This window comes from Ruditapes philippinarum, unplaced genomic scaffold (assembly GCF_026571515.1).
Source record: "Ruditapes philippinarum isolate M1 unplaced genomic scaffold, ASM2657151v2 ctg4025_1_1_1_1, whole genome shotgun sequence".
Classification (NCBI taxonomy): domain Eukaryota; kingdom Metazoa; phylum Mollusca; class Bivalvia; order Venerida; family Veneridae; genus Ruditapes; species Ruditapes philippinarum.
Window position 1 is genome coordinate 39,063 of NW_026856027.1, and position 25,582 is coordinate 64,644.

General features: G+C 32.1%; 1 protein-coding gene across 2 annotated transcripts; it reads left to right on the forward strand.

Annotated features, from left to right (window-relative positions):
* Window positions 1–777: 777 nt before the first annotated feature.
* LOC132745171 (uncharacterized) lies at window positions 778–8,468 on the forward strand. 2 transcript variants are annotated; one of them, XM_060733997.1, is made up of 8 exons: window positions 778–925; window positions 1,317–1,364; window positions 3,105–3,293; window positions 4,168–4,245; window positions 4,684–4,851; window positions 5,583–5,624; window positions 6,307–6,388; window positions 7,205–8,468. In XM_060733997.1, the coding sequence occupies exons 1-8, from the start codon at window positions 877–879 to the stop codon at window positions 8,154–8,156; spliced, it is 1,608 nt and encodes a 535-aa protein (XP_060589980.1). In that variant the 5' UTR covers window positions 778–876; the 3' UTR covers window positions 8,157–8,468. The 2 variants fall into 2 exon arrangements, with proteins under 2 accessions (XP_060589980.1, XP_060589981.1); XM_060733998.1 differs by lacking the exon at window positions 4,168–4,245 and having other exon boundaries at window positions 779–925.
* The last annotated feature ends 17,114 nt before the right edge of the window (window positions 8,469–25,582 follow it).

A 25,582-nucleotide genomic window follows, 5' to 3' on the forward strand; every position in this document is an offset into this window, starting at 1 on the left:
TTGACCTTGATAACAAACACCTGGGTAGCAATCCCAAGCTGCCTCTTTATATAAGCTATCCATACACCAAGCTTGGTGTCAATAGGCCAAAGCAAACTTAAGTTATTGAGCGGAAAGAGAATTTCTGATTTTAGAAACAGTGACCTTGACCTTGATCACAGACACCTGGGTAGCAATCCCAAGCTGCCTCTTTTATATAAGCTATACAAACACCCAGTTTGGTATCAAAAGACCAAAGCAAACTAAAGTTATTGAGTGGATACTGAATTTCTTTTTTTAGTAACAGTGACCTTGACCTTAATTACAGACACCTGGGTAGCAATCCCAAGCTGCCTCTTGATATAAGCTATGCATACACCAAGTTTGGTGTCAATAGGCCAAAGCAAACTCAAGTTATTGAGCGGAAACCAAAAGTTGACGCCCGAACGCCTGCCCGCCCGCCCGCCCGCCGACTTCGGCATTTACAATAACCCGGTTTTCGATGAAAACCTGGTTAAAAATTTAAAAGCGGAAAAAATGTTGTGTTTATAATACGTATCATAGTCCATTATCATAGAATTATCTCTATTATTTGACACAGTGGAACAGGAACATGTGTAATTTTCTCAAACTGAAGCATATCTATCATATTTCATATATACTCGCATTTTGGGATTATTATTTTCAAAACTACAAGCAGCTGATATGTATAGCTTTATACGCATGACAAATCTTTTACATTTTAAATAACCTATGTAAACTAGTGTTAACTGGGCTGTTTAAAAGCAATTTATATTTGCACATGACACTCATGAATAAAATACGATACATGTTTTTCCAATTTTAACTTCCGTATTAGATATTTCAATCGGAATGTAAGCAAACAAGTGAACAAATATGGATGTTTTATTATATTTTACTTTTGTGACAATTATTGCCAGTTTGGGTAGGTACACTTTTTAAAAAATCTTTAAAATTTATTTTCTTTTAGGGGGGGGGGGGGTGCAAACATAAATTATATTTTAATGTAAAGATTATATCAGTGATTTACAAGATTGATAGAATATTTAATAATACAAACAACGATTTGAATCATTTTTATGACAAGTATATTTTAAGTCTTAAAGAACTTCTATCGTTACGGATTAAGGAATTTGACATGACATGGAAGTATTTCTAAAATAAAATTTCAGATGAATTACCGCGTAGTTGAAAACCTTCAGTCTCTAGTCTATAGCAGAGGGATGTAAAGTATCATAAAAATGTCAACCTTTGATTATAGTGGAGTTGATTCAAGCCATAAACAAAATGAAAATAAATGTATCTTTCTTATTCAGAGACAGATAATCATGTGGAGGCGGCTTGTAACACTGTACCCCCAAACAGTAAGTTAACACTTATTATACACTGTTTTAAACAGTAATTGACATCACATCACTTATACCTCAACACAGTGTCTTTTGATTCTTCCATGTGGGGAAGCTATTCAGCTTGCTTACGGAACATCGGTGGTTCTACGCGGGTGCCCGTACGTGCCTATAATAATGCACGTAAGGACATAAGGTCTTACTTTACCAGAAGGTTGGAAAGTCGCCATATGACCTTTAGTGTGTTGATATGACCTTAAACTCCAAAAAGAAGAGTTAATGTTTAGCGGAAACAATTGTAAGAAAAATACGACAGTAACCTCTAATCAATTTTTATAATATTTTTTATAAATTTTTAAAATATAGGTAAAGCCCTTTTTTACATACTTACTCTTTAAAAGTTAAGTTTTCCATAATTGATAATGATATTGTATTGTTTTGTTTTGAATATAGCCATGAGTTTGTGAAAACGGTGGTATAGTTGAGAGAATGGAAACAGCCAAATTGCAAAATATATACCCTTGATATAACATAAGGGGGTTGAAATAATGGTGAAAAAAATGTCTATTTCAATTTCAACGATCAGAAATATCTCAGAAATTATAAAAAAAATACGGTGGTACAACATTTATTTCAAAAACTATTCTTAGCAAAACAGTTATGACATGGTTTTCAGGCCTCGACACTAACTTTTTTGGCAGGTGGTAAGCCGGACCACTAGATTTGAAATTTAGGTGGTCCTTCCGGAAGTCAGGTGGTCAGTTATTATAACCATATTATTATTTGATTTTTTTTTAATTTTGACTCTTTGACTGCAGATTTAGAAAAAAAATGCTTTGAATTGATGACAAAGATGTATAATTACCTTTTACAGTAAAGAAAACAGATATATTTAAATATATATTTTTTCATCTAAATAGAAATGTAGGAGTGCAAGTCAGTAAAGTAAAGTTATCTGTTTTTTTTATCTCATTCAAAAACACATAATAGGGTTCGTATTTATGTTATTTTTATATTGAAACGACTACTCCCTCAATATAAGTTAGGGAATAGTGAAACCATTAATTTTGTGTCTGTCTTATTTTCTTACTGTTATTCAAATACTCATTGCTGATACATGGTACGTCTAACTCTTATAATCCTGATCAATTATCTTTTATAGATTAACATTTTTAATAAAGCTATTAAATTATCTAATTCTTGTCTTTAAAAACAAATAAATAACTAAAGGATAAAAAAATAATAATACCAACGTTAGATATAACTATACTCAAATGAGCCTTGCACCAACCAGATAATTCAACTGGTCCGACGGACCAGTGTCTTTTAAAATTACGTGGTCCTTGCCAAAATCAGGTGGTCTCGGACCAACGGACCACCGCTAATGTCGATGACCTGGTTTTTATAGTGAAAACATCCTTTCCTGGCTATATATAAAAGCAATCGCCTAGTTCAAGATCACTTAAGGCGCACCGTTTCCACTGATATTGTCTTAACTTAATGTCGTTTGTACGCCATTTGTAAAGTGCCAAAACACCATTTAGACACCTGCAGATATCAGTCTCCACAATTTAGTCAATTTTATTCTTTGATATGATTAAGATATATTATAAAAACCACACCATTTCATCCATCTGACTTGTACTTTACTAAATATATTCCAACTTTATATTGCTAAATAATACAAGTTTTACATAGTAATTTTTAGATAAGTTTAGTTTTGTTATCTTTTTTACGCAATTAATTAATTTCTTACAGCCGGACAATGCAAACTGGCGCTCCAGGTAATAAGTGGGACAGCATGTTATTCTGGCTCTCATACTAAGTTGGCAACCATTTCTTGTGATGCCTTGTATTCCTTTGATTCAGCAACTACATTTACGTGTAATAAGGATAGTAATAACTATTACTGGACACCAAAAGCAACAGCAACGTGTCTTTTAACAGGTATTTCCTTATAAGGGCGGAATGTTTAACTATTGTAGATATCGAGCGTTAAGATAGTAAACGCAATGAAACATAATATAGTCACATACCAGCATACATATTCATATTTTGATTTAGACCGAAGAGTAACAACCATTTAATAAATTCTTGCAGTTTTTGTATAATGTAACTTGGAATATCTGTGAGTAAAGGGAAAACTTCAGAATGTATCTTCAACACGCGAAGTGAGAGTGACAAATAATAAAGAGAAAAAAAAATCGTGACATGAATTTCAAACTATTTTAGGTATTCAATTTTTACCTCTATCTTCTTTTACTTCCACATAAAGGGTATCGATAAAAGTTATAAAGCAAAACTTGATAGTAAAATTATTGATTGAAACATTTTTTTTTTTAATATAAAACCAACATACAATTTAGAAGGTAACATCACATAGAATGCTTAAGGTTTTAAAATATACTTTAAACTTCCTAATTGCGTAGGTATTAAACTGGTTATCCTTATAAGATTGTCATTGACGATTTCGTTAAAAATCTTAAATTAATAAAGTTAGGATAGTTTAATAGACATGACAGTCAATAAAAGAAGTATGTATATAAGAATAATAGATATGTAAGAACATAAAAAAATCAACAACAACATATTTTATCTTCATAATTTATTCAAATGTGGTCTATTTTTGGTTATTTATTTATACAAGTATTTACTTTGTAAGGAAGAAAATGATCTATATAATCAGGCATTCAACTTGGTAATATCAGGCATAAAAGCCATCAGGCATGAAAGCCATAGATTAAAGTTGCATTGTATTTTTTATTTCTATTAACTATGATTAACGTACAAACCCATTTCTTTATAACATCATTTGTTATAGCATCGACTCCGACAAGTTTGTTCACATTGAAAATTTTGTCGTCGGAGAGTACCATGTTTCCGACAGTCATAAATTCAGGTACATCATATTTACATATTTTTATTTTACAAAGAAAATGATCAAATATATATTTGTATACTTAATTTTGCTTGAGATTTTTCATCGAGCTAATAATTTTTTAGATAAATTGTGTTGTAATAAGAAGAAATTCAATTAATATGTAATAATTTCGGTGGTTTCCCATCCCCCTTATCTTAAAGATATGCTATGCTCATCCCCTTAAATAGAATAGTTTAATTAAAGACGTTTTTTTTAATCTATGAAATTCTTACTGAATATGTCTAATTTGAATGACAGAATGAATAAACTATTTATGGCAAGCAACGAACACCTATAGTATAGTGTGTATAATTTCAAACTTAATAGATCTACTTTGTTTGAAGGCAAAACGCGATTATTTTATATTATGTTATAAATGATTTGTTACATTTTTATACAATACCATCGGCTTAAAAGATGATATAGAAACGCCTCAATTGACTACACACACAATGATGTCTCACACAGAAACAATGACAAGCAGCACCGATGTTCAGATAGAACCATCAACTGTCAACCAAGCTACAACCTCTGTCAGACATTCCTCAGTACGCTCATCAACAATAACTGCTTCTGCAGTCATAGGTACTACATGTGTTTTCTTTTTTATATTCATTTTTTATATTCAGTTAACATTGCATTTCGCAGACACTCTACAAATATTGTCTTTTGTCGCCCTTTCAATAGGTACATGTAGGATTGAAATGGCGTTACTATTCTATCAGTGGATAAAGCATTATATCTGGCTTGTAAGAACGTCCGTCCTTTGGTGTGAATATTTGAAATTGAAGATTTAATTATCATAAAGTTTAAAATACTGTATAAAATGGTAAATTTTATCAGACCAGACATACTATGTTTATGATGTTATGGTTGAAAAACTTTCATATTTATTATTAAAAATGCAATTATTCATTTATTTTCTTCCATAAAATTTAAAGGTTTTCTAGACATAATGTGATATCATAACCATAAAAATCTAATATAAGATATCAAGTATTTTTTTCAATTCCCTGGCAACGTTTTTATCAGACAACTATAGTTCTAACTAAAACGTATGTTTTACATAGCGTATTTTATAACAAAATAAATATGAAAAAGAAATATTATAATCGCCTTTTGGTCTTTGAAAAATACTTTAAATTTTTAATTTGATCTTTTTTTCTATGATTTTTTTTCTAGGAAGTTCTCAATCAAAACATAACATTGTTCAAGCATATAATGGGATCAACTTTCAATAATGTGCTATATAATCAATCTATTTCTTTCTTATAACACATGAATTATTTATGACTTACAAATGTTTCCCCTTCCAGTAACACCAGACCCAGCTCAATCACGTGAAGTAAAAGATGCAGGTATGTACATTTCTTTAAAACTTCTGTTCTATTCTGGTACAAACACACTTACTTTTTCAAGTGTGTTATACTTTAACTGTTCACAATTGAGTGTTCTCTTGGTAAAGATAACGATATTATTTTCTTTTAAATGTATTCTACATTTGAGTGTACAATAGAAAGATTCACTAAACTTGTGATATATTTCATTTTAAGAGGCTGCAAATATGTATCCAAATTACGCAATGCTTCTATAGAATTTGTAAGCTGTATATATATATATATATATATATATATATATATATATATATATATATATATATATATATATATATATATATATATATAAGTACTTCAAAAGCTGTTATCTCTTAGTCTCTTTAAAACTTAATGATAGTAACTTCTACATGAATAGCATACTAGTGTTAGACGTCAATGTTGTTCAATACAAAATTTCGTCATATGATCACGAGAAATAAAGTTATTTGCTACACTAGGAATACATAAATGACAACTTGTTAGTTGTCCCATTCATAACCTGCCCACGCCCCAAAAAAACATCAGAAAACAGGTAATTGTATAAATAATACTCTCTCTTAAAGATTATTCAACTGTCGTGAACATGACATTTCCTATTTGTTTTGCTACATGTGGACGATTACAGTTGTAAACCATATATTTGCTTAAGCACATTTATTTTCAGATATAAACGCTGTATATGTTGCTGTTCCAGTGGTTATATGTGCTATTGCATTGTTATTAGGAGTTGGTATCTTATGGTGGAGGTAGGTATTGTTTTAAATTCATAAATTGTTGTATAAATTTATTATCTAAAACTTTTCATTTATTATATCATCCATTATATCATCAAACAATTAATTATTTTAAAATTAGAAACTTCGTTTTCGGCCAATATAGAACATTTTGGACCTGAGAAAAGTTATAACAACCGAGATTCCTCCACAGGTCCTCGATCGATATAACTTTTCTGAAGTTCGATAAAATGTAGATCTATATTAACCAATTGTTATATCGTGTATACCACTAGTTATATCGCGGGATGCGTTTATCTTATTTTCGAAAGACCTAAATAACCGTCATAATTCTAAGTTTATTTCTTATCCATAAAAATTATGAACGATAAGCGACATTATGCATTTAGAGATGTTGAGGTTTATCTATTGTTTATTGGTGAAATGTATAAGTTTACAGTCATTATTTTTATTGATGTTTGTAAGAATAGCATGTTGTAAATGCATCTTTTTTGGACTCGTAAAGTCTATGCCTAGCAGTCAATCATCGCTTTCAGGGACGGTATCCGATATAAAGTTCTATAAATAACTTATATTATTCTATAAAAATAATTGTACACATTGACCACACAGAATTAACAAGTTAAGGTCAAAAGTAATTTTAGCGCTAAACATGCGTTTATCAATATAAGATGTCATCTCTGATTTATATGTCGTAAACATAGGAACGTACATATTTGTTTATTTCAGTTCTTAAAAATTCATTTTTATTTGAATTCCATATTAGTCTTTTGATTGAAGCTATTTATTTTATCTTAAAACTGAATTTTAATCCTTGTTTTTTTACAGAAGAAGGAATCATAAACCTACAGCTTTATTTGAAAGGCGCGAACCTGGCTCTTTAATAACAAACCAAGTATACGGAGCGAATGCCATAGACAGAAATTGTTCTTTAATGAATGTGCGTCAATCAAGAGTGAATGAGTACGCAGAAATACCTTTAGACATAATTAATTCAGATGAAACCGTAGGAGATACTTATCAAACAATAGACATTTTACCTGAAGACAAGACTGGCGCGAAGAAATCGTATGATAACTTCAAATTATCAGAGACGGAATTTATTGATACAAACTACTCTCATATCGGTTTAAACAGTATGCGAAATAATACTCACGCTGATAATACATACTCTCATACACAATTGGAGAATGTGACACAGAAACCTGAAATAACTATCAATGGTGATGATACGTATAACAAGTTTAACACAACAACATTACCTCAAAGAAGATGTCAAGATACAGAAAGCTCAGACACTGAGTACAGCCATGCTCATGCTGGACGCCACGACCCTGAAAACGAGGCTGATAATTATTCTCATCTGAACACAAATATGCGAACACCCGGAACGTCTACCGAAAAACCGGAACACCAATGTGAAGATGGAATGACAAATAAGAATAGCAACATTCGACAGCTATCTGCTAAGGATCTTCCATCAAATACAGGATATGAATTCGCAAAAGATTTTGATAATCTGCAAACTAGAAGTGAAGCACCCGAGTACGCAAAGGTGACAAAAAAGAAAACTGCTTTTAACGAAGCTCATAATGCAGGTAAAGGTTACGAAACGGCTGTCGGTACAACACATAATTATCTTATTTTAGAACCAGACACAAATCCAGCACCCAGTTCAACATTGTTTAAAGTTGTTGAAGACGTGTCCGCGGAGACTAACGAAATGCCTGAGGCAGAAACGGGGCATGAATATTTCACATTAGAAAAACAAGATATCTAACCTTTTTAGCGTACAAAATACTTTGTTTGATATACATAGACTATTTTAAATATTTTGGATATTTAATACTATTAAAGTGTATGGACCGTGTAAAATGTCAATAGTATTACACTACCGAAAGCGACTTATCCAATATAGTTTTGACAGCTGTATACTCGTTCAATAAAATTCAATATTGTACTCATAAATGTATAATGACCTCATATCGCATGTTCTACTATAAAATCGTAGTAATAGTTTATAAACTTGACGACATTCTGGCGATTTGTTATGTAATTTGCTTTTAAATAAATCATACGTTTCATCGGTTGACATACTTTTTTTATTTATGGATATGATTTTACCAGGAGGTCCATTGTAATTTAGAAAAAAAAAGAATTTGAGTAACTGTTATCAAATAATCTAGGAAAGTAATGTGTATTGGATTAAGAAATATAGTTTTTAGTTATGAGGTACATTGAATTCATGAAATAGGGCAAAGAAAAATATGCTCAAGACATGCTCAAGGTCGGTCGATTGATTAATAAATAAACCAAGCAATCAAATCAGCCAGTCAGCAATCAGTTATCCAACCATCTGGTCAGTTAGTCAATCAATAACTAACCATATTAAATATTAAATGTTAGCAGACAAGTCATTGTAAAATTTATTCCTAAGAATGAAGTAATTATAAGTTATTAGAAGTAGTTATTAGATATAAGATGAAATAATTACTAAAATAAATTGAAGTAATTTTAAGATTAAAGATGAAGTAAATATAAGATACTAGATGAAATAAGACGAAGAAATCAATAGATATGACATGAAGTAATAAGTATATCTAAGGTAAAGAAATTAGTAGATAAAACGTGAATTAATTACTAGATGTAAAAAAGTAATTGTTAGATATATGAAGAAGCAATTGTTAGATATAAGATAAAGTGATTACTAACAATAAGCAGAAAACATAAAGAAAGTTTTTTGTCCAAACTCGGCAATTTACGTTGATTTTAATACTATACAAATTAAAGGAAGGAAATATGCACATACACTTAACAATTAGTTTTAAAATTCACTTTCATACTTGTAAAGATAAAATTGATTTTATAGCTTTAACTTTCCTCTCTTCACTGATGTAAACGTGATTATGTTGATATGTTTTTCCGACACAGTTAGTAATAGTTTAAATGTTCAAGGACATTCAATATTTGTTAGCTGTAACTTTAACGATGTTTACAAAATATAAAATATCGCTGTATTTATTCCGATTTTATGGTTATTGAAATCACTTATACATAAATTACAACATCTCCTTACCATTACAAAACTTCCTGGTTTAAATATGTAAAGACATTTTAAAAGCGGATCACAATAAATGAAGTAATATGGATGGGTTAATTCTACCGTTTACGCTGTTTATCGCTATTGTATGGGGTAAGTAATAATACACACGTCAAAAGAATAGAATTTAAGGACACAATATATTCGTATGTTCTTGCAGTGATGATATGATACTACATGTAATTTGTTCATATCAATAATTGATTTTGTTTTAAACTTTTTATGACATAAAGAGTTAAATTTAAGATTTTCGTAAATTTATTGCCGTCTTATTTCTTATAAGTACAGGTCTTACTTTCTATTGCAATGATAATCCTTGCGCTGGCTTTAGGTACATTCTTTGAGTATACAAGCAATTCGGATCTTTTATCGTGTGACCATCACAATATAGGGGCATCTGTGGCCGAGTGATTAAGGTCATTCAAAGCAAACCACTTGCTCCTCACCGTTATTGGTTCAAAACATCTAAGGTTCGGATCATTTAGGGACTTTGGATTCTGTGACAATTCAATACATTTAGCTTATGGAACATCGGTGGTTTTTCTCTGGTACCGGTACATGCCTGAAATAATGCGTCGATGGACACTTGAGGTTTTTTTTCACTAGTAAAGCTGAAAAGTCACTTTATGACTTTAACTGTGTTTTTCCAACGTAAACCTAACCAAAAGCACATCATAACATTGGCGTTCGGTGTAAAGTCAGATGAAAGAGATCAAAGTTCAATGAATATGTATACATTATACCTCAATATCCTGCCACACATGGTCAATAAAGATAAAAAGATAAGCGTCTAAATAACGGCTATTTTAAAGAACTTTGACTTCATTGTGAACAATAAAAGACATACATTAATTTAAGAAACATTCATTTACAAATTTAGGAAAAATGAGGATATTTGAGAACACATCATAATTGAATAATTACAAGAGAGATCTTATATGCTTTGTTGGTGGTGAAGAAATAGTGTTCGATTTCAAAAGAATAGAATGCACTTCTGCATTTAAATCTATAATACGTCTAAATTAACGTCAATAACTTTGTTTTGTAAATTAAAGATGAACTATCCAAAACAACATTCCGTAGTTACAAGCATGGGAAAGAAATAATTGATACGGTGTCGTTTGTGGGCCATTTAAGATATCGCCTGTTGACATGCTAGATTTTAAATTATCTTTTTTGTCGCCCTTTTTTTCATTTCATTTTAATAGATAAAGTACCTTCGCGAAAATGTAAATGTTTGCTGTAAATATATAGAGTACAAGAAAAATCTCTAAGTTGCCGTATATAAGCAAAAACGCTAATTTAAATTTAAATATACTCATATGGGACATCTTGATAAAGGTGTAGGATGCTCCAAAATTCGCCCGATTCCTTTAAAAAAATATCACTAACATACAGTGCAATCAACGGCATTTTCAAAAATGTCCAACAAACTGTCTGTCATACATTTAAATTTTTCACAAAATATATCCAAAGTTTCTTACTTGTTTGGTGCCAACTGTCAAACTCATATAACATAAATATATATATATATATATATAATATATAATATATATATATATATATATATATATTATATATATATATATATATATATACTATATATATATATATATATATGTTTGAAATGAAAAGTGCAGCATAAGAGATTATTACAAAATCTCGTTTGGAACATGTGTTATTCTAATTGGCTTCAAACAGGATATTGTAGATATTGTAGATTTCACGCCTGGTGTAACACAGCTACCTCTGTAAAATGCTATATCATGTAGATTTGATTAAATTTCAAGGGTATGCAAATTAATAATTTTTATTTAAACCATAGTTGTGCCAGCATATCCCAGTTAACAAATTTAGCGTTGAAATGGACTTTTTTTAATCATGAAAGGATTGCTTATGACTCATTTAACAGCAACATAGACTATAAACGAATACTAGAATGCAATTAAAATCTAAATCTGAACCAAAATTTAGTTTTTGAATTTAATAAGTTATGTATATGATACTAAATCTTCGAGACTGCTCTGTCGTGAAGGAGGTAGTTATATCGCCAAGGAGAAAGCTCTATAGTTAAAGGTCTATATAATTTGTATTTGTATTATACTATTCTGTAATTTCTTAACTGTTATTTGTTGTATTCTCTATTTACTTCCTTACATTTTTATCTATTATGACTAAATGAAGCCAACAATTGATGTTGATGGGAACTAAATCTGTAATAGAATAAATACTAGAATAATGTGATCTGAAGTCACATATGGTAGTATTTTATAAACATGGACATATACAAATGCAGGTGATTTCAGCATTGTTTGTATGTGCACTAGAGGATGGGGTCATTATAACATTATAGAGAAGGGGGTCAAAATAATATGTAATATGTATTGGACGATTGTCGGTCCTAAAGATTTAAAGGATATTGGTACAACGCGTGAAGAAACAAAGTTACCGTTTTTACCGCCTGTCTAAATTCATACTATGTTTGTTCATACAGTGAAACTTGGTAACAAGTTCCTCGTTCGGAAAAAATGGCATTTAGTTTGGCTTTATCCGAGGATTCTTATAAACAATACATGTATAAGAAAAACAGTATCATATAGATAATAAAAAGTTTACATGTTCGACGATTTGAAGATATAACTGTTACTTATTCTTACCATTAATTTATAGTCAAATTATACGTTTATATACTCGTACTTACAAATTCAGAGTTATGTATGTATGTTTTCAAAAAATATTAATATTAATTACAATACGATACTAGTTTATAAGCACCATTCTTGTAACATTATCTATTTTGAAGTCATATGCTGCTTCCGGTTTTGCCGCTTTAAGACGCATACATGTAGGTTTACTTTTTGTACTTATTTTTCTATCTCTCTGAGAATTGCAAATTTGTTTCTAATGTTAACGCCTAGCGTTTTCTGTCTGCCAAGGTTTTACACAAAGTGGGCAAACATAGGACAAATATTGAAGTTATAAACCTTGACCATTTTATTTACATAAAACGAGCGCATAATAAACGCACTCAACTTTATTTATTCAGGAAAATCAACAATACAAAATAACAACAATAATGAACAATAAATAATGGTTTGCCGAAAATAATGCAATCAAATTTGAAACATTTATTTTTATACACAAATGAGGAAAGTTACTTTTGAAGGGGTTCCATAACGTCCTGGTCAGGCAAACACTTAAAATCTAAAAAAAAACCTATTTGGCTTTCAAATTAATAAGTCTAAGTTCAAACTTTGTTCTTATGTATAAATTCGAATCGAAATGCGGACTAGACATTTAGACATGAGTTTGAGGTTAAGAAATACCTTAAATATCACTTTTTGAAAATAAACACCGAATAGCATTTACTAGATTCTGAACCTTGTCATATATATAACTTTAGTATTGAAACCGGAAAATATATTCAGAGGGAAGATGATCAATCCTTCTCCATGCATTTAAAAGTACATTATCTTCAAGTATTAATAAATATTGATAATCATGCAAAGACTCTTCTGTTAATTAACCACGTCCCCTTTGTACATGTATACTGGCGCATGCTAAACCATTGTAAAATGTTTAATGCTGAGTGAACTATTGTATTATATTATATTTCTTTAAAAACAAGATTAGCAATAATTTTTTTAATTTTAGTCGTTTATATGAATATGAATTTGAGAAGAGATGTAACTCTGTAAGTTACGTAGATATTCCTTGCAGAGTTGCCTCCCTTTCAATATCTAGGAGACCTAAAAATGAACACTTTTGTAGTTCAGTGTGGCCAGAAACACAAAAACCAAATATTTCAAAATATTTTTCACAGGCAGATAGCCAGATGCCACAACATTATTCAAGGTTTATATGACATACATTGAAGAATATAATAATTGCAAATGCATTGCTCCCAAAAAAAGTGACTTACAGCAATTTATATTTACTCCCAACCCAACAAAAATCACACCTGAAATATATTTAATACGGGACACCTTCATTGAAGGTGTAGGTATACTCCAGAATTTCGCCAGATTCCTTTAAAAAATATATCTAACACACAGTGCAATCAACGGCATTTGCAAAAATGTCCCCAAGAAAACTGTCGGTCATACGTATAAATTTCCCACATAATATAATCCAAGGTTTCTACTTGTTTTTGGCGCCAACTGTCAAAGCTTTGATTTTACTAACTTTTAGTTCCATTCGGAAATTCAGAAAATCCATACAAAGCTATTAAATGCTTAGTTTCGGGTAAAAACCCTAAAACAGTGCTAAGCTCCTACACACAAATAAAGAAAGAATTGCAGTGACAGAGAAATATCAAAGGTTTCCAGTACCCTCAAAAACACCATGTCTGAGTTATTGAAAACACAATTTGTCCGGCCATGGGGATTTGGATATGTCCCCTCGCCTCCTTATTCAGTCCTCTCCTGTAATTCTTGAAAAGACTTTTAATTTGTAAATTATGGCATTGAATTGTTTTATGTTTGTTATGTAAGGATGAGACTCAAATAAAGATTACAACAGAACAGACAGAAAAATTATTTTTAGATTTAAGCATTAAAGCTTATCAATCATTTCAACCATTAAAGATCCTGTATTGATGTTATTGATTGTAATTGATGTTTTACCATACTTTAGTGAAATTTTATATATGTATACAATTATGCCAATAAAAACAATTTTTCAAACATCGAAGAATATGTTAAAGATGAATTGTATTCTCAAATATTGGTGCACATTATATGTAATCATTAAAATATATGCATTCATTTCGTTAGTGGACTTTTATAGAAAATAAATTTCTGTTAAAAATACTTTATTATTTCTCTTTATTTACACGAAATGATATATTCGGTAATATCTTTATAAATGATGCTTTTTTGGAACATAACAATATCTGATAAATCATCTTAATTTCCAGATTTCTTATATATGATATAAAACCGTATAACATTACAGGATCATTAGTACTTCATAACCATATTAATAGAAACAAAATAAATATAGGGATACAAAAACATGAGGCTTTCACTCATATACCCTTGCGAGGTAGAGGGTATAATTATTTAACTTGTTTAATTGTTGCAATGAGAATTACATTTAATATAGCTGATATTTTTTTGCAAGTATTTCGTTTTAAATCCCTTTATTGAAAGAACTTCACAATAAAAATGGGAAAGTCTATGGAAAATGCATTTTTACTTTTTTTAACAAAAACTTATAATTTAAACCAGGATTGTTTCTAGTTTGTATATATTCTGGACCTCTCCTCACTCTCCTCCTCCGGTCACACACAATCAAAACTGATATTCATACTTCTTAAGTCATTGCTTGACCACTTAACGACAATTTCTGTCCTCCCTACTTATATGTCTAGTGTCATCCCCTTTCTCTATATATAAACTTATTTGGATATTTTGTGTCTTAGTTTTGTGCAGGGATGCCGTAAGAGTTTTTTGATTGTCTAAAATTAATAAATATGGAGACATTTCAAAATCTCTTTTATTCCTTGAATAGCAATTAGCTGTACTCGATTTTCGCCCCTTCTTTCCACTGGTGAAATGTACATATCCTTTTAAGACCGGGTGTGTAACTACATTCCAGAAATATGCGAACATTGATGCATCGAGTCTCAGAAAACTAGCAGGGGTCGTGGGGGTAACCGAGTTTGTTTTGCCATTTTTCACACTCTTAACATTTCAAATACTAGAGTAGTATAGTAATTATTGTTTTGTTATTTTTAAAACTATTTCATTAAGTTAAAATTCAGTACTTGCAAAATCCGTGGCTTTCTATATGGATTAATAAGAGGATATCTTCCGGTTTCTCCATTAAAGAGCTTAATTATTTGTTGTCATGTGGGTTGGATATGCAGTGTTTTTAAGAAAACAGTGTTTTTTTAAGAAACTTCGGCCTACGTGAAACTTTCCGATTTTATCAGGCAGGCGAAACTCCTCAAAGCTCGGAGCTATAATTCATAATGGGTTTAACATATGCATCAAGTAAGTCGAATGATATATTTATTTTGGAATGATTAGGTCTTTTGTAAGTTTATTTAAAGAGGAACATGTAGTAAATGCCGGTCAATTATTTTCTCGAAATGAAGCCTCACTGATGACAATATAAGATCAAGAAACGGAAAAATATCTGGACCTAGCGAAAGTTGGTGTAGCGCTGGTATCTGAGTTCGCTAAGAGTGAGTTGCACTGTAATTGTTTTAGAGTTAGCAATTTACTCCTGCTTAAAGATATACTATGCTCAAATTTGATTTTTTAAAAAATGTTAGTAGTTTGCTACACAGTCTCTTTGTATGTATAAAATAAACATGTTTCGACTTCATTTAAAGTAGATATGTTCTGTTTTTAACTGTACACACTATAGGTGGTCACAATATGAATATATAGTGTCATTAAAAAAACTGGCAGTTTTTAAAGAAAAGACCAACTTAACTTTGACCCGTAATAGGGAATGCAGCTTTCCATACATAGTTTATTCATTATTTTACTTCACCAATTAAACATATTTAGTGAAGAATTTCGATGGATTTCAATACATTTCTAAGATAAAAATATTTTACCCAAAAATGTGCATAGTATATCTTTAAGAGTTAATTAACATCATGAACAAAGTGGTTTTGTTTCTTTGTGTAACATGTCACAACTTCAGAATGATTTAAAACATATAAAACATGTGTAAAGTCTCACAACTAGATATACAGCAAGGGGCAGGACGTGAAGTGGTTGCACACCTGGTTCAAGCGAGCGATTTGGTTGCAAACTTGACAAAATGGCGAACACGGCGTGATTTTTTGAAACGGGTGAACGAATTTTTGCCAGGCAAGTGGGTTCTTTGTTATTTTGAAGTTCATTAGTATGTCTATTCCATAATGCAATATATATGCCACACTCGGTTAAAGGTTTCAGCATCCTAGATTCTGTTTTGACGAAGTTATTGAAGATATAAACTGATCATGAAGATATTTTGAAATTTGACATGTGACTGTTCTAGTCCGTTTTTCTCCTAATTTATTCGAATTTGTAAGCTATGAACTGCATTTAACATTAACAAAATATGTTTCTGTCAATGCTGTACAAATGGTTTAGTTCGCAAGTCCGAAGATAACGTTCAATACACAAAAATATCTTGTTCAAGCACATTTTGGTTGCAGACTTATACTTCAAGCATTTTTGGTTGCAAACTTTTGTGTCAATAATGTGGCATGCATATTTTTAGCGAGGAATTACTAATCTTTTTTTTAAATAATTAGCAACATTAAGGCAATTTTACCCGTTCATCTAATAAGAACAAGATATGTTTGTAAAACATGTATGCCCCCTATCAGCAGCCAATTAGTCATGTGATAAGGTTATTATGCATGACTTCTGACCCAGTGATCAAACAATTAATAAGGGTTATCAAGTATCTACTGGTCATGACCTTAACCTTTGACCCTTTGACCCAAAACTCAATAGGGGTCATCTGCTGGTCACGACCAATCATCATACAAAGTTTGAAGTTCCTAGGCCTAAGCGTTTTTAGTTAATTGATCGGAAAACCGTTTTTACCTACAAGGTCAATGTGACCTTGACCTTTGACCCAAAATCAATAGGTCATCTGCTGGTCATGACCAATCACCATACCAAGTTTGAAGTTCCTAGGCCTAAGGGTTCTTTAGTTATTGATCGGAAACCGTTTTAACATACAAGTCAATGTGACCTTGACCTTTGACCCCAAAATCAATAGAGGGTCATCTGCCGGTCATGACCAATCACCATGCCAAGTTCGAAGTTCCTAGGCCGAAGTGTTCTTTAGTTATTGATCAGAAACCGTTTTTACTTACAATGTCAATGTGACCTTGACCTTTGACCCCTTGATCCCAAAATCAATAGGGGTAATCTGCTGGTCATGACAAATCACCATACCAAGTTTGAAATTCCTAGGCCTTAAAGTTCTTTAGTTTTTGATCAGAAACCGTTTTTACTTACAAGGTCAATGTGACCTTGACCTTTGACCCCTTGACCCAAAACTCAATAGGGGTCATCTGCTGGTCAAGACTAATCATCATACAAAGTTTGAAGTTCCTAGGCCTAAGCGTTTTAAGTTTATTGATCGGAAACCGTTTTTACCTACAAGGTCAATGTGACCTTGACCTTTGACCCCTTGACCCAAGTTTGAAGTTCCTAGGCCAAAGGGTTCTTAAGTTATTGAATGGAAAGCATTTTTACCTACAAGGTCAATGTGACCTTGCCCTTTGACCCCTTAACCCCAATATAAATAGGGGTCATCTGCAGGTCATGACCAATCACCATACCAAGTTTGAAGTTCCTAGGCCTTAAGGGTTCTTTAGTTATTTGATCGGAAAACCGTTTTACCTAGAGGTCAATGTGACCTTGACCTTTCACCCCTTGACCCAAAAATCAATAGGGGTCATCTACTGATCATGACCAATCACCATATCAAGTTTGAAGTCCCTAGGCCTAAGGGTTCTTTCGTTATTGATCAGAAACCGTTTTACCTACAAGGTCAATGTGACCTTGACCTTTGACCCCTTAACCCCAAATCAATAGGTCATCTGCTGGATATAACCAATCACCATACCAAGTTTGAAGTTCTTAGGCCTAAGGGTTCTTTTGTTATTGATCGGAATCGTTTTTTTAACATACAAGGTCAATGTGACCTTGACCTTTGACCCCTTGACCCCAAAATCAATAGGTCCTCTGCTGGTCGGGGGATGAACCAATCACCATACCAAGTTTGAAGTTCCTAGGGGGCCTAAGGGTTCTTTAGTTATTGATCAGAAAACCGTTTTTACCTACAAGGTCAATGTGACCTTGACCTTTGACCCCTTGACCCCAAAATCAATAGGGTCATCTCCTGGTCATAAACAATCACCATACCAAGTTTGAAGTTCCTAGACCTAAGGGTTCTTTGTTATTGATCGGAAACCGTTTTTACCCAAGAGGTCAATGTGACCTTGACCTTTGACCCCTTGACCCCAAAATCAATAGGGGTCATCTACTGATCATGACCAATCACCATACCAAGTTTGAAGTTCCTAGGCCTTAAGGTTCTTTAGTTATTGATCGGAAACCGATTTTGCTTGCAAGGTCAATGTGACCTTGACCTTTGACCCCTTGATCCCAAAATCAATAGGGGTCATCTACTGATCATGACCAATCACCATACCAAGTTTGAAGTTCCTAGGCCTTAAGGTTCTTTAGTTATTGATCGGAAACCGATTTTGCTTACAAGGTCAATGTGACCTTGACCTTTGACCCTTGACCCCAAAATCAATAGGGGTCATCTACTGATCATGACCAATCACCATACCAAGTTTGAAGTTCCTAGGCCTTAAGGTTCTTTAGTTATTGATCGGAAACCGATTTTTGCTTACAAGGTCAATGTGACCTTGACCTTTGACCCCTTGACCCCAAAATCAATAGGGGTCATCTACTGATCATGACCAATCACCATACCAAGTTTGAAGTTCCTAGGCCTTAAGGTTCTTTAGTTATTGATCGGAAACCGATTTTGCTTACAAGGTCAATGTGACCTTGACCTTTGACCCCTTGACCCCAAATCAATAGGGGTCATCTACTGATCATGACCAATCACCATACCAAGTTTGAAGTTCCTAGGCCTTAAGGTTCTTTAGTTATTTGATCGAAACCGTTTTGCTTACAAGGTCAATGTGACCTTGACCTTTGACCCCTTGAACCCCAAAATCAATAGGGGTCATCTACTGATCATGACCAATCACCATACCAAGTTTGAAGTTCCTAGGCTTAAGGTTCTTTAGTTATTGTTCGGAAACCGTTTTTGCTTACAAGGTCAATGTGACCTTGACCTTTGACCCTTTGACCCCCAAAATCAATAGGGGTCATCTACTGATCATGACCAATCACCATACCAAGTTTGAAGTTCCTAGGCCTTAAGGTCTTTAGTTATTGATCGGAAACCGATTTTGCTTACAAGGTCAATGTGACCTTGACCTTTGACCCTTGACCCCAAAATCAATAGGGGTCATCTACTGATCATGACCAATCACCATACCAAGTTTGAAGTTCCTAGGCCTTAAGGTTCTTTAGTTATTGATCGGAAACCGATTTTTGCTTACAAGGTCAATGTGACCTTGACCTTTGACCCCTTGACCCCAAAATCAATAGGGGTCATCTACTGATCATGACCAATCACCATACCAAGTTTGAAGTTTCCTAGGCCTTAAGGTTCTTTAGTTATTGATCGGAAACCGTTTTTGCTTACAAGGTCAATGTGACCTTGACCTTTGACCCCTTGACCCCAAAATCAATAGGGGTCATCTACTGATCATGACCAATCACCATACCAAGATTGAAGTTCCTAGGCCTTAAGGTTCTTTAGTTATTGTTCGGAAACCGTTTTTGCTTACAAGGTCAATGTGACCTTGACCTTTGACCCTTTGACCCCAAAATCAATAGGGGTCATCTACTGATCATGACCAATCACCATACCAAGTTTGAAGTTCCTAGGCCTTAAGGTTCTTTAGTTATTGATCGGAAACCGTTTTTGCTTACAAGGTCAATGTGACCTTGACCTTTGACCCCTTGACCCCAAAATTAATAGGGGTCATCTACTGATCATGACCAATCACCATACCAAGTTTGAAGTTCCTAGGCCTTAAGGTTCTTTAGTTATTGTTCGGAAAACCGTTTTTTGCTTACAAGGTCAATGTGACCTTGACCTTTGACCCTTTGACCCCAAAATCAATAGGGGTCATCTACTGATCATGACCAATCACCATACCAAGTTTGAAGTTCCTAGGCCTAAAGGTTCTTTAGTTATTGATCGGAAACCGTTTTTGCTTACAAGGTCAATGTGACCTTGACCTTTGACCCCTTGACCCCAAAATCAATAGGGGTCATCTACTGATCATGACCAATCACCATACCAAGTTTGAAGTTCCTAGGCCTTAAGGTTCTTTAGTTATTGATCGGAAACCGTTTTTGCTTACAAGGTCAATGTGACCTTGACCTTTGACCCCTTGACCCCAAAATCAATAGGGGTCATCTACTGGTCATGACCAATCACCATACCAAGTTTGAAGTTCCTAGGCCTAAGGGTTCTTTAGTTATCACTCGGAAACCATTTGGTCTACGGACCGACGGACCGACGGACCGACGGACCGACAAGTGCAAGCAATATACCCCCTTTTTTTCAAAATGGGGGCATAAATATATATACAAATTGTGCATGCGTGCAGATATACCCTAACGCAGGGTCTTTCAAATAGATATAAAACACAATGTGCTAAATTGAAGTTCAGTTGTGTTTATCTCTATCATTTTTTCTCCTCGATATACTTTTTTGATATCTTGGCATGAATATAACTGTAAAGGAAAAGAAGAAAAAAATAACAACAAACAGCTTTCATTATTGTCCTTTTTTGAGATTTGAAATAAATTTGATTATATAGTAGAAAAAACTATATTCACATTTTGACACAAGGACATTATTCACATGTTTCTTTAAATTGTTCCTTATTATTGACCAACCGAAACATCTCCCAAAATCCCTAACCCGAACAATGACTTAAAGTATTTTTGTCACGTATCAGTCAATGTAAATAACCAATCGTATATCATTTATATTATGATCTAATAATCTAAATCATTTTTAGAATACCAATTGACATATGATGTACATCAAATCCGAAATACATGTATTGTAATCAAGCATTTCATTACTTTTTGTTTGTAAAAATATTTTAAGTACATTTACATACATTTACATACTTTATGTCTAAAGCAACTGCTAATCTTTACATACGAAACAAACAAATAAACATTTCTTGTGGCTTTGGAAATTTTGCCGAGTAACATCGTATGTGTGCACATCAGTGGCACATGTCCTGATGTTTATGATGAAAATAATTCACTTACATACAACAGTCCTCTCACATACGTTTGTTTTGTATGTAGTTTTCATTTGCATTTTACATATGATGACATATTTTAGAATTGATGTATCAATAAATATTTTTCTATATGCTACTATTTTGTTTGCAGGCTTTTACTGATGATTATAGTATTGAACTGAGAACCATATAATTTGAAACCTATTTAGTGCATAATTGTTGTAAAAGAAGAAAGTATAAATAACATTATAACAAAAACAAGTAATAGAACATAAATGCCAATAATTGCCATTGAAAATAGGTTAATAAATATAACCTTCAACACTCCTTTTGCAAAGTTTTACTATGGATTTCAATAGAATAAGAATAAGTTTGCAACCAAAAATGCTTGAAGTATAAGTCTGCAACCAAAATGTGCTTGAACAAGATATTTTTGTGTATTGAACGTTATCTTCGGACTTGCGAACTAAACCATTTGTACAGCATTGACAGAAACATATTTTGTTATTGTTAAATGCAGTTCATAACTTACAAATTCGAATAAATTAGGAGAAAAACGGACCAGAACAGTCACATGTCAAATTTCAAAATATCTTCATGATCAGTTTATATCTTCAATAACTTCGTCAAAACAGAATCTAGGATGCTGAAACCTTTAACCGAGTGTGGCATATATATTGCATTATGGAATAGACATACTAATGAACTTCAAAATAACAAAGAAACCCACTTGCCTAGCAAAAATTCGTTCACCCGTTTCAAAAAATCACGCCGTGTTCGCCATTTTGTCAAGTTTGCAACCAAATCGCTCGCTTGAACCAAGTGTGCAACCACTTCACGTCCTGCCCCTTGTACAGGATATGCAGTCTCATATTTTGAAAATACGCAATCTCCAAACAAGAACTTGGCTTCTGGCGTTGATATTTTCTGCTTTTTCATAACATACGCACTATATCATATTCGGTCGTGTTTTTGGAAATATCAACGATATGTCGATTTGTCGAACAGAAACACATTTAAAAATCGACGGACTGGAAACCACGCTTTACGTTTTCCTACTCAATTTATCATACCTGCGAGTTTTAACCATCACATAGGATACCTTTTGAAATAAGCATATAACCAATATATATAGAGCTATCTCCTTGGCGACTCTCTCCTGTCTCACAAAATAAATACCTTAGATGTCCTGCGCAAGCTATGTTTTGGTTCTGGTTAAATTTGTATTGTATTTAGACATCAACGTATTCGATTTTAATCTGAAAATATGAAAATATTTAAACGAAAATATGAGGCAATAGCAAAACCGTACCTTTGTTGACAATCAAATTTGCCGACATGCACCAACTCGGAGTAGCGATAGAGCGATTTACCGTACACATCCGAAAGCCAAATTTGTTGTTTACCCGGCGTGAAATTTGTGAGTGGCGACATATCCTAAATTAATGCTCGAGGCAATCTCACTTCAAGATAGGACATATAACACATATTTCGCCTTTCTAAAACTCTAAAAATATTTCGTGAGAAATATTCATAGATAAAGAATTTTGTTAAACCAACAGCAATTTATATAAATATATTTTATTTCTTTTACAATTCCTACATTGAAGTGACTGCTAAGATAAGATAAGATAAGATAAGATAAGTTTTATTTCAAGTCGGCAAGTTTTCAACATTACAACATAAGCTCTAGGAGCTTTTATAACCGATTGTAAATAACATAAAGTATAAGATCAACAAAGACAAAACAGCTACAATAAAAAATAATTAGACATGTTAAATATACATCACATGCATAAAATAGACCTTTTAGGATATATTTATAAAAACGAATCATATGCTAAAAAACTAAAAAATGATAGTTTACCCAAATCTACATCACTAGCAAAGTCTAGTATCTAAAAATTTACTTAAAGTTCAATAATATACCGAGTAAACAATTAAAAATTTAATGAATTATTTAAATAAATAAATAAATAAAAAATACTAAAAAAAAAAAAAAAAAAAAAAAAAAAAAAAAAAAAAAACAACATACATTTTTATATATAATTTAAATATGAGAGACTATGGATTATCAGACTACACAAAGACAGAAGGTATTAAACATGTAAGTCATTAGTTGAACTCATTTAACAGCTAGCTTGAGTCATGCTGGAAAAGATAAGCAAAAAAAAAACAAAAACAAAAACAACAAAACAAAAAGCAAAAATCAAAACAAAAGATCACAAATAAAGCAACATCCTATCTAGAAACTAAATGATAATATTAACATAAGCAGGGAAGAATAGCAAAAACACATTTAAAGCAAGCAAAAAAAAAAAAAAAAAAAAAAAAAAACTGAAGAAGCTAAAGGATAAATGTGACCCAAAAGAAAATGTTCATACCCAGAAAAATAAATAAAAAAGTGGAGTAAATCAAGATATAGAAATTAGCTGCAAGCAATACATTTACACTGTTTACCATTCCAGGATGAAATTAACTTTTTAAACTGAGCAAAATTTGAACATTTTCTAAAATTTTCGGGTAGAGTATTCCATAAAGCAGGTGCAGCATACCTGAAAGATTTTTTACCTGTAGTTGTAGTTCTTACTTGCGGGATCTGCAAAATATTTGAATATTTAAAAAATTAATACCAGTAGTTTTCTTGACAATAAGGTCAGACAGAACAGCAGGAGACATATCATGAAAAATTTTAAAAGTTTCAATGGCCATAGCCCTCATTCTTCTTATTTTAGAGTTGGTATATTTAACTTTTATCAGCATATCTTCATAACTTGAATTAAAATCATTATAGACAAATCTGGGTGCTCTTTCCTGTAGTTTTTTCCATCTTGTTTGTATTATTTTCTGAACAGAAATGCCATGCCATAGGACAAAATTAAAATTGGACAAAATAAAAGTATGAAAGATTGTTAGCCTATTTGTTTGATTTAAATTGTGACCTATTCTTTTGAGGATGTTTAACTGATTAGCAGCTTTTTTACATATATTGCTTATGTGAAAATTAAAATTTAATTGTTGATCAATGTCGATGCCAAGGAGTTTTACAATTTCGTCACATGTTATTTCACTAGTATTAATTTTGAAAGCTGGGGATTTAGTGAAAGTTTTCTTCCCTACAGCAATAGCTTGAAATTTATCAGGTTAGCTTGCATTTTATTAAAATGAAACCAATTTATAAGATAGTTACTTTCTTGTTCTAAGGTACATATTAGTTCATCAAAATATTTAGTCCGAAAAGAAAGGGTATTGTCATCTGCATAGTTATATAAAGTACATTTTTTTATAAAGAAAAATATGTCATTTATGAAAATATTGAACAGTAGAGGGCCCAGGATTGATCCTTGAGGGACACCTTTGGATATATTAGCCCATGAACTTACAATATTGCCTATTTTTATTTGCTGTTTCCTGTTTGACAGATAAGATTGCATGAGGTTGGTGGCAGGGCCTGATAAGCCATATGCTTTTAGCTTATCTAAAAGAATGTCATGTGGCAGACAATCAAATGCCTTAGATAAGTCCATCAAAATTGCTGCCACATATTCATTGTTATCCAGGGCCTGTCTCCAGTCCTCAAGCAGTCTTAACAAAGTTAGTTTGACACCCATGGCCTTTCCTAAAAGCACATAAATAATTGTCAAATATATCATCAAAAAAAAAGCAGAGAGCTGATCAAATAATACCTTTTCAAAAAGTTTAGATGGAATAGGTAATAAACTTACTGGTCTATAGTTAGATTTGGTCATAGCGTCATTTTTTTTTGAAAAAAGTGGTTTTACTTGTGCTTGTTTTAATTTAGTCGGAAAAACTTGTGATTTGATTGAGATATTAATTAGATTTGTCAACGGTTCAACTAGTGATGGTTTACCTAGTTTAATAAATTTGGCTGAAATTTTATCTGCCCCTGTGGCCTTTTTAACATTTAGATTATTTATAAGTTTAGATATATTACTTTGTGATGTTTGTTCAAAGCTAAAGGCATCTTGTAAAAAATTTCTATCATTGATTTGAGCAATACTAGGATGATTTTCTACATTGTAATCATAATCTTTCCCTATAGATTCAGCTACATTTGTGAAAAAGATATTAAAAATTTCAGCAACTTCTGAGTCGTCTGATATAATATTATTATTTTCATTAAGTATAATTTTTGGCTGTTCTAGAGTACATTTATTTGATAAATATGGTTTGATTGTATCCCAGAATTCTGATG

Excerpts from the sequence above, each read along its gene's own strand:
- LOC132745171 (XM_060733997.1), top strand. The coding sequence starts at position 877 with ATGGATGTTTTATTATATTTTACTTTTGTGACAATTATTGCCAGTTTG. Across the intron at positions 3,294-4,167 it reads AGCAACGTGTCTTTTAACAG|CATCGACTCCGACAAGTTTG; the intron begins GTATTTCCTTAT and ends CATTTGTTATAG. Across the intron at positions 6,389-7,204 it reads GTTGGTATCTTATGGTGGAG|AAGAAGGAATCATAAACCTA; the intron begins GTAGGTATTGTT and ends GTTTTTTTACAG.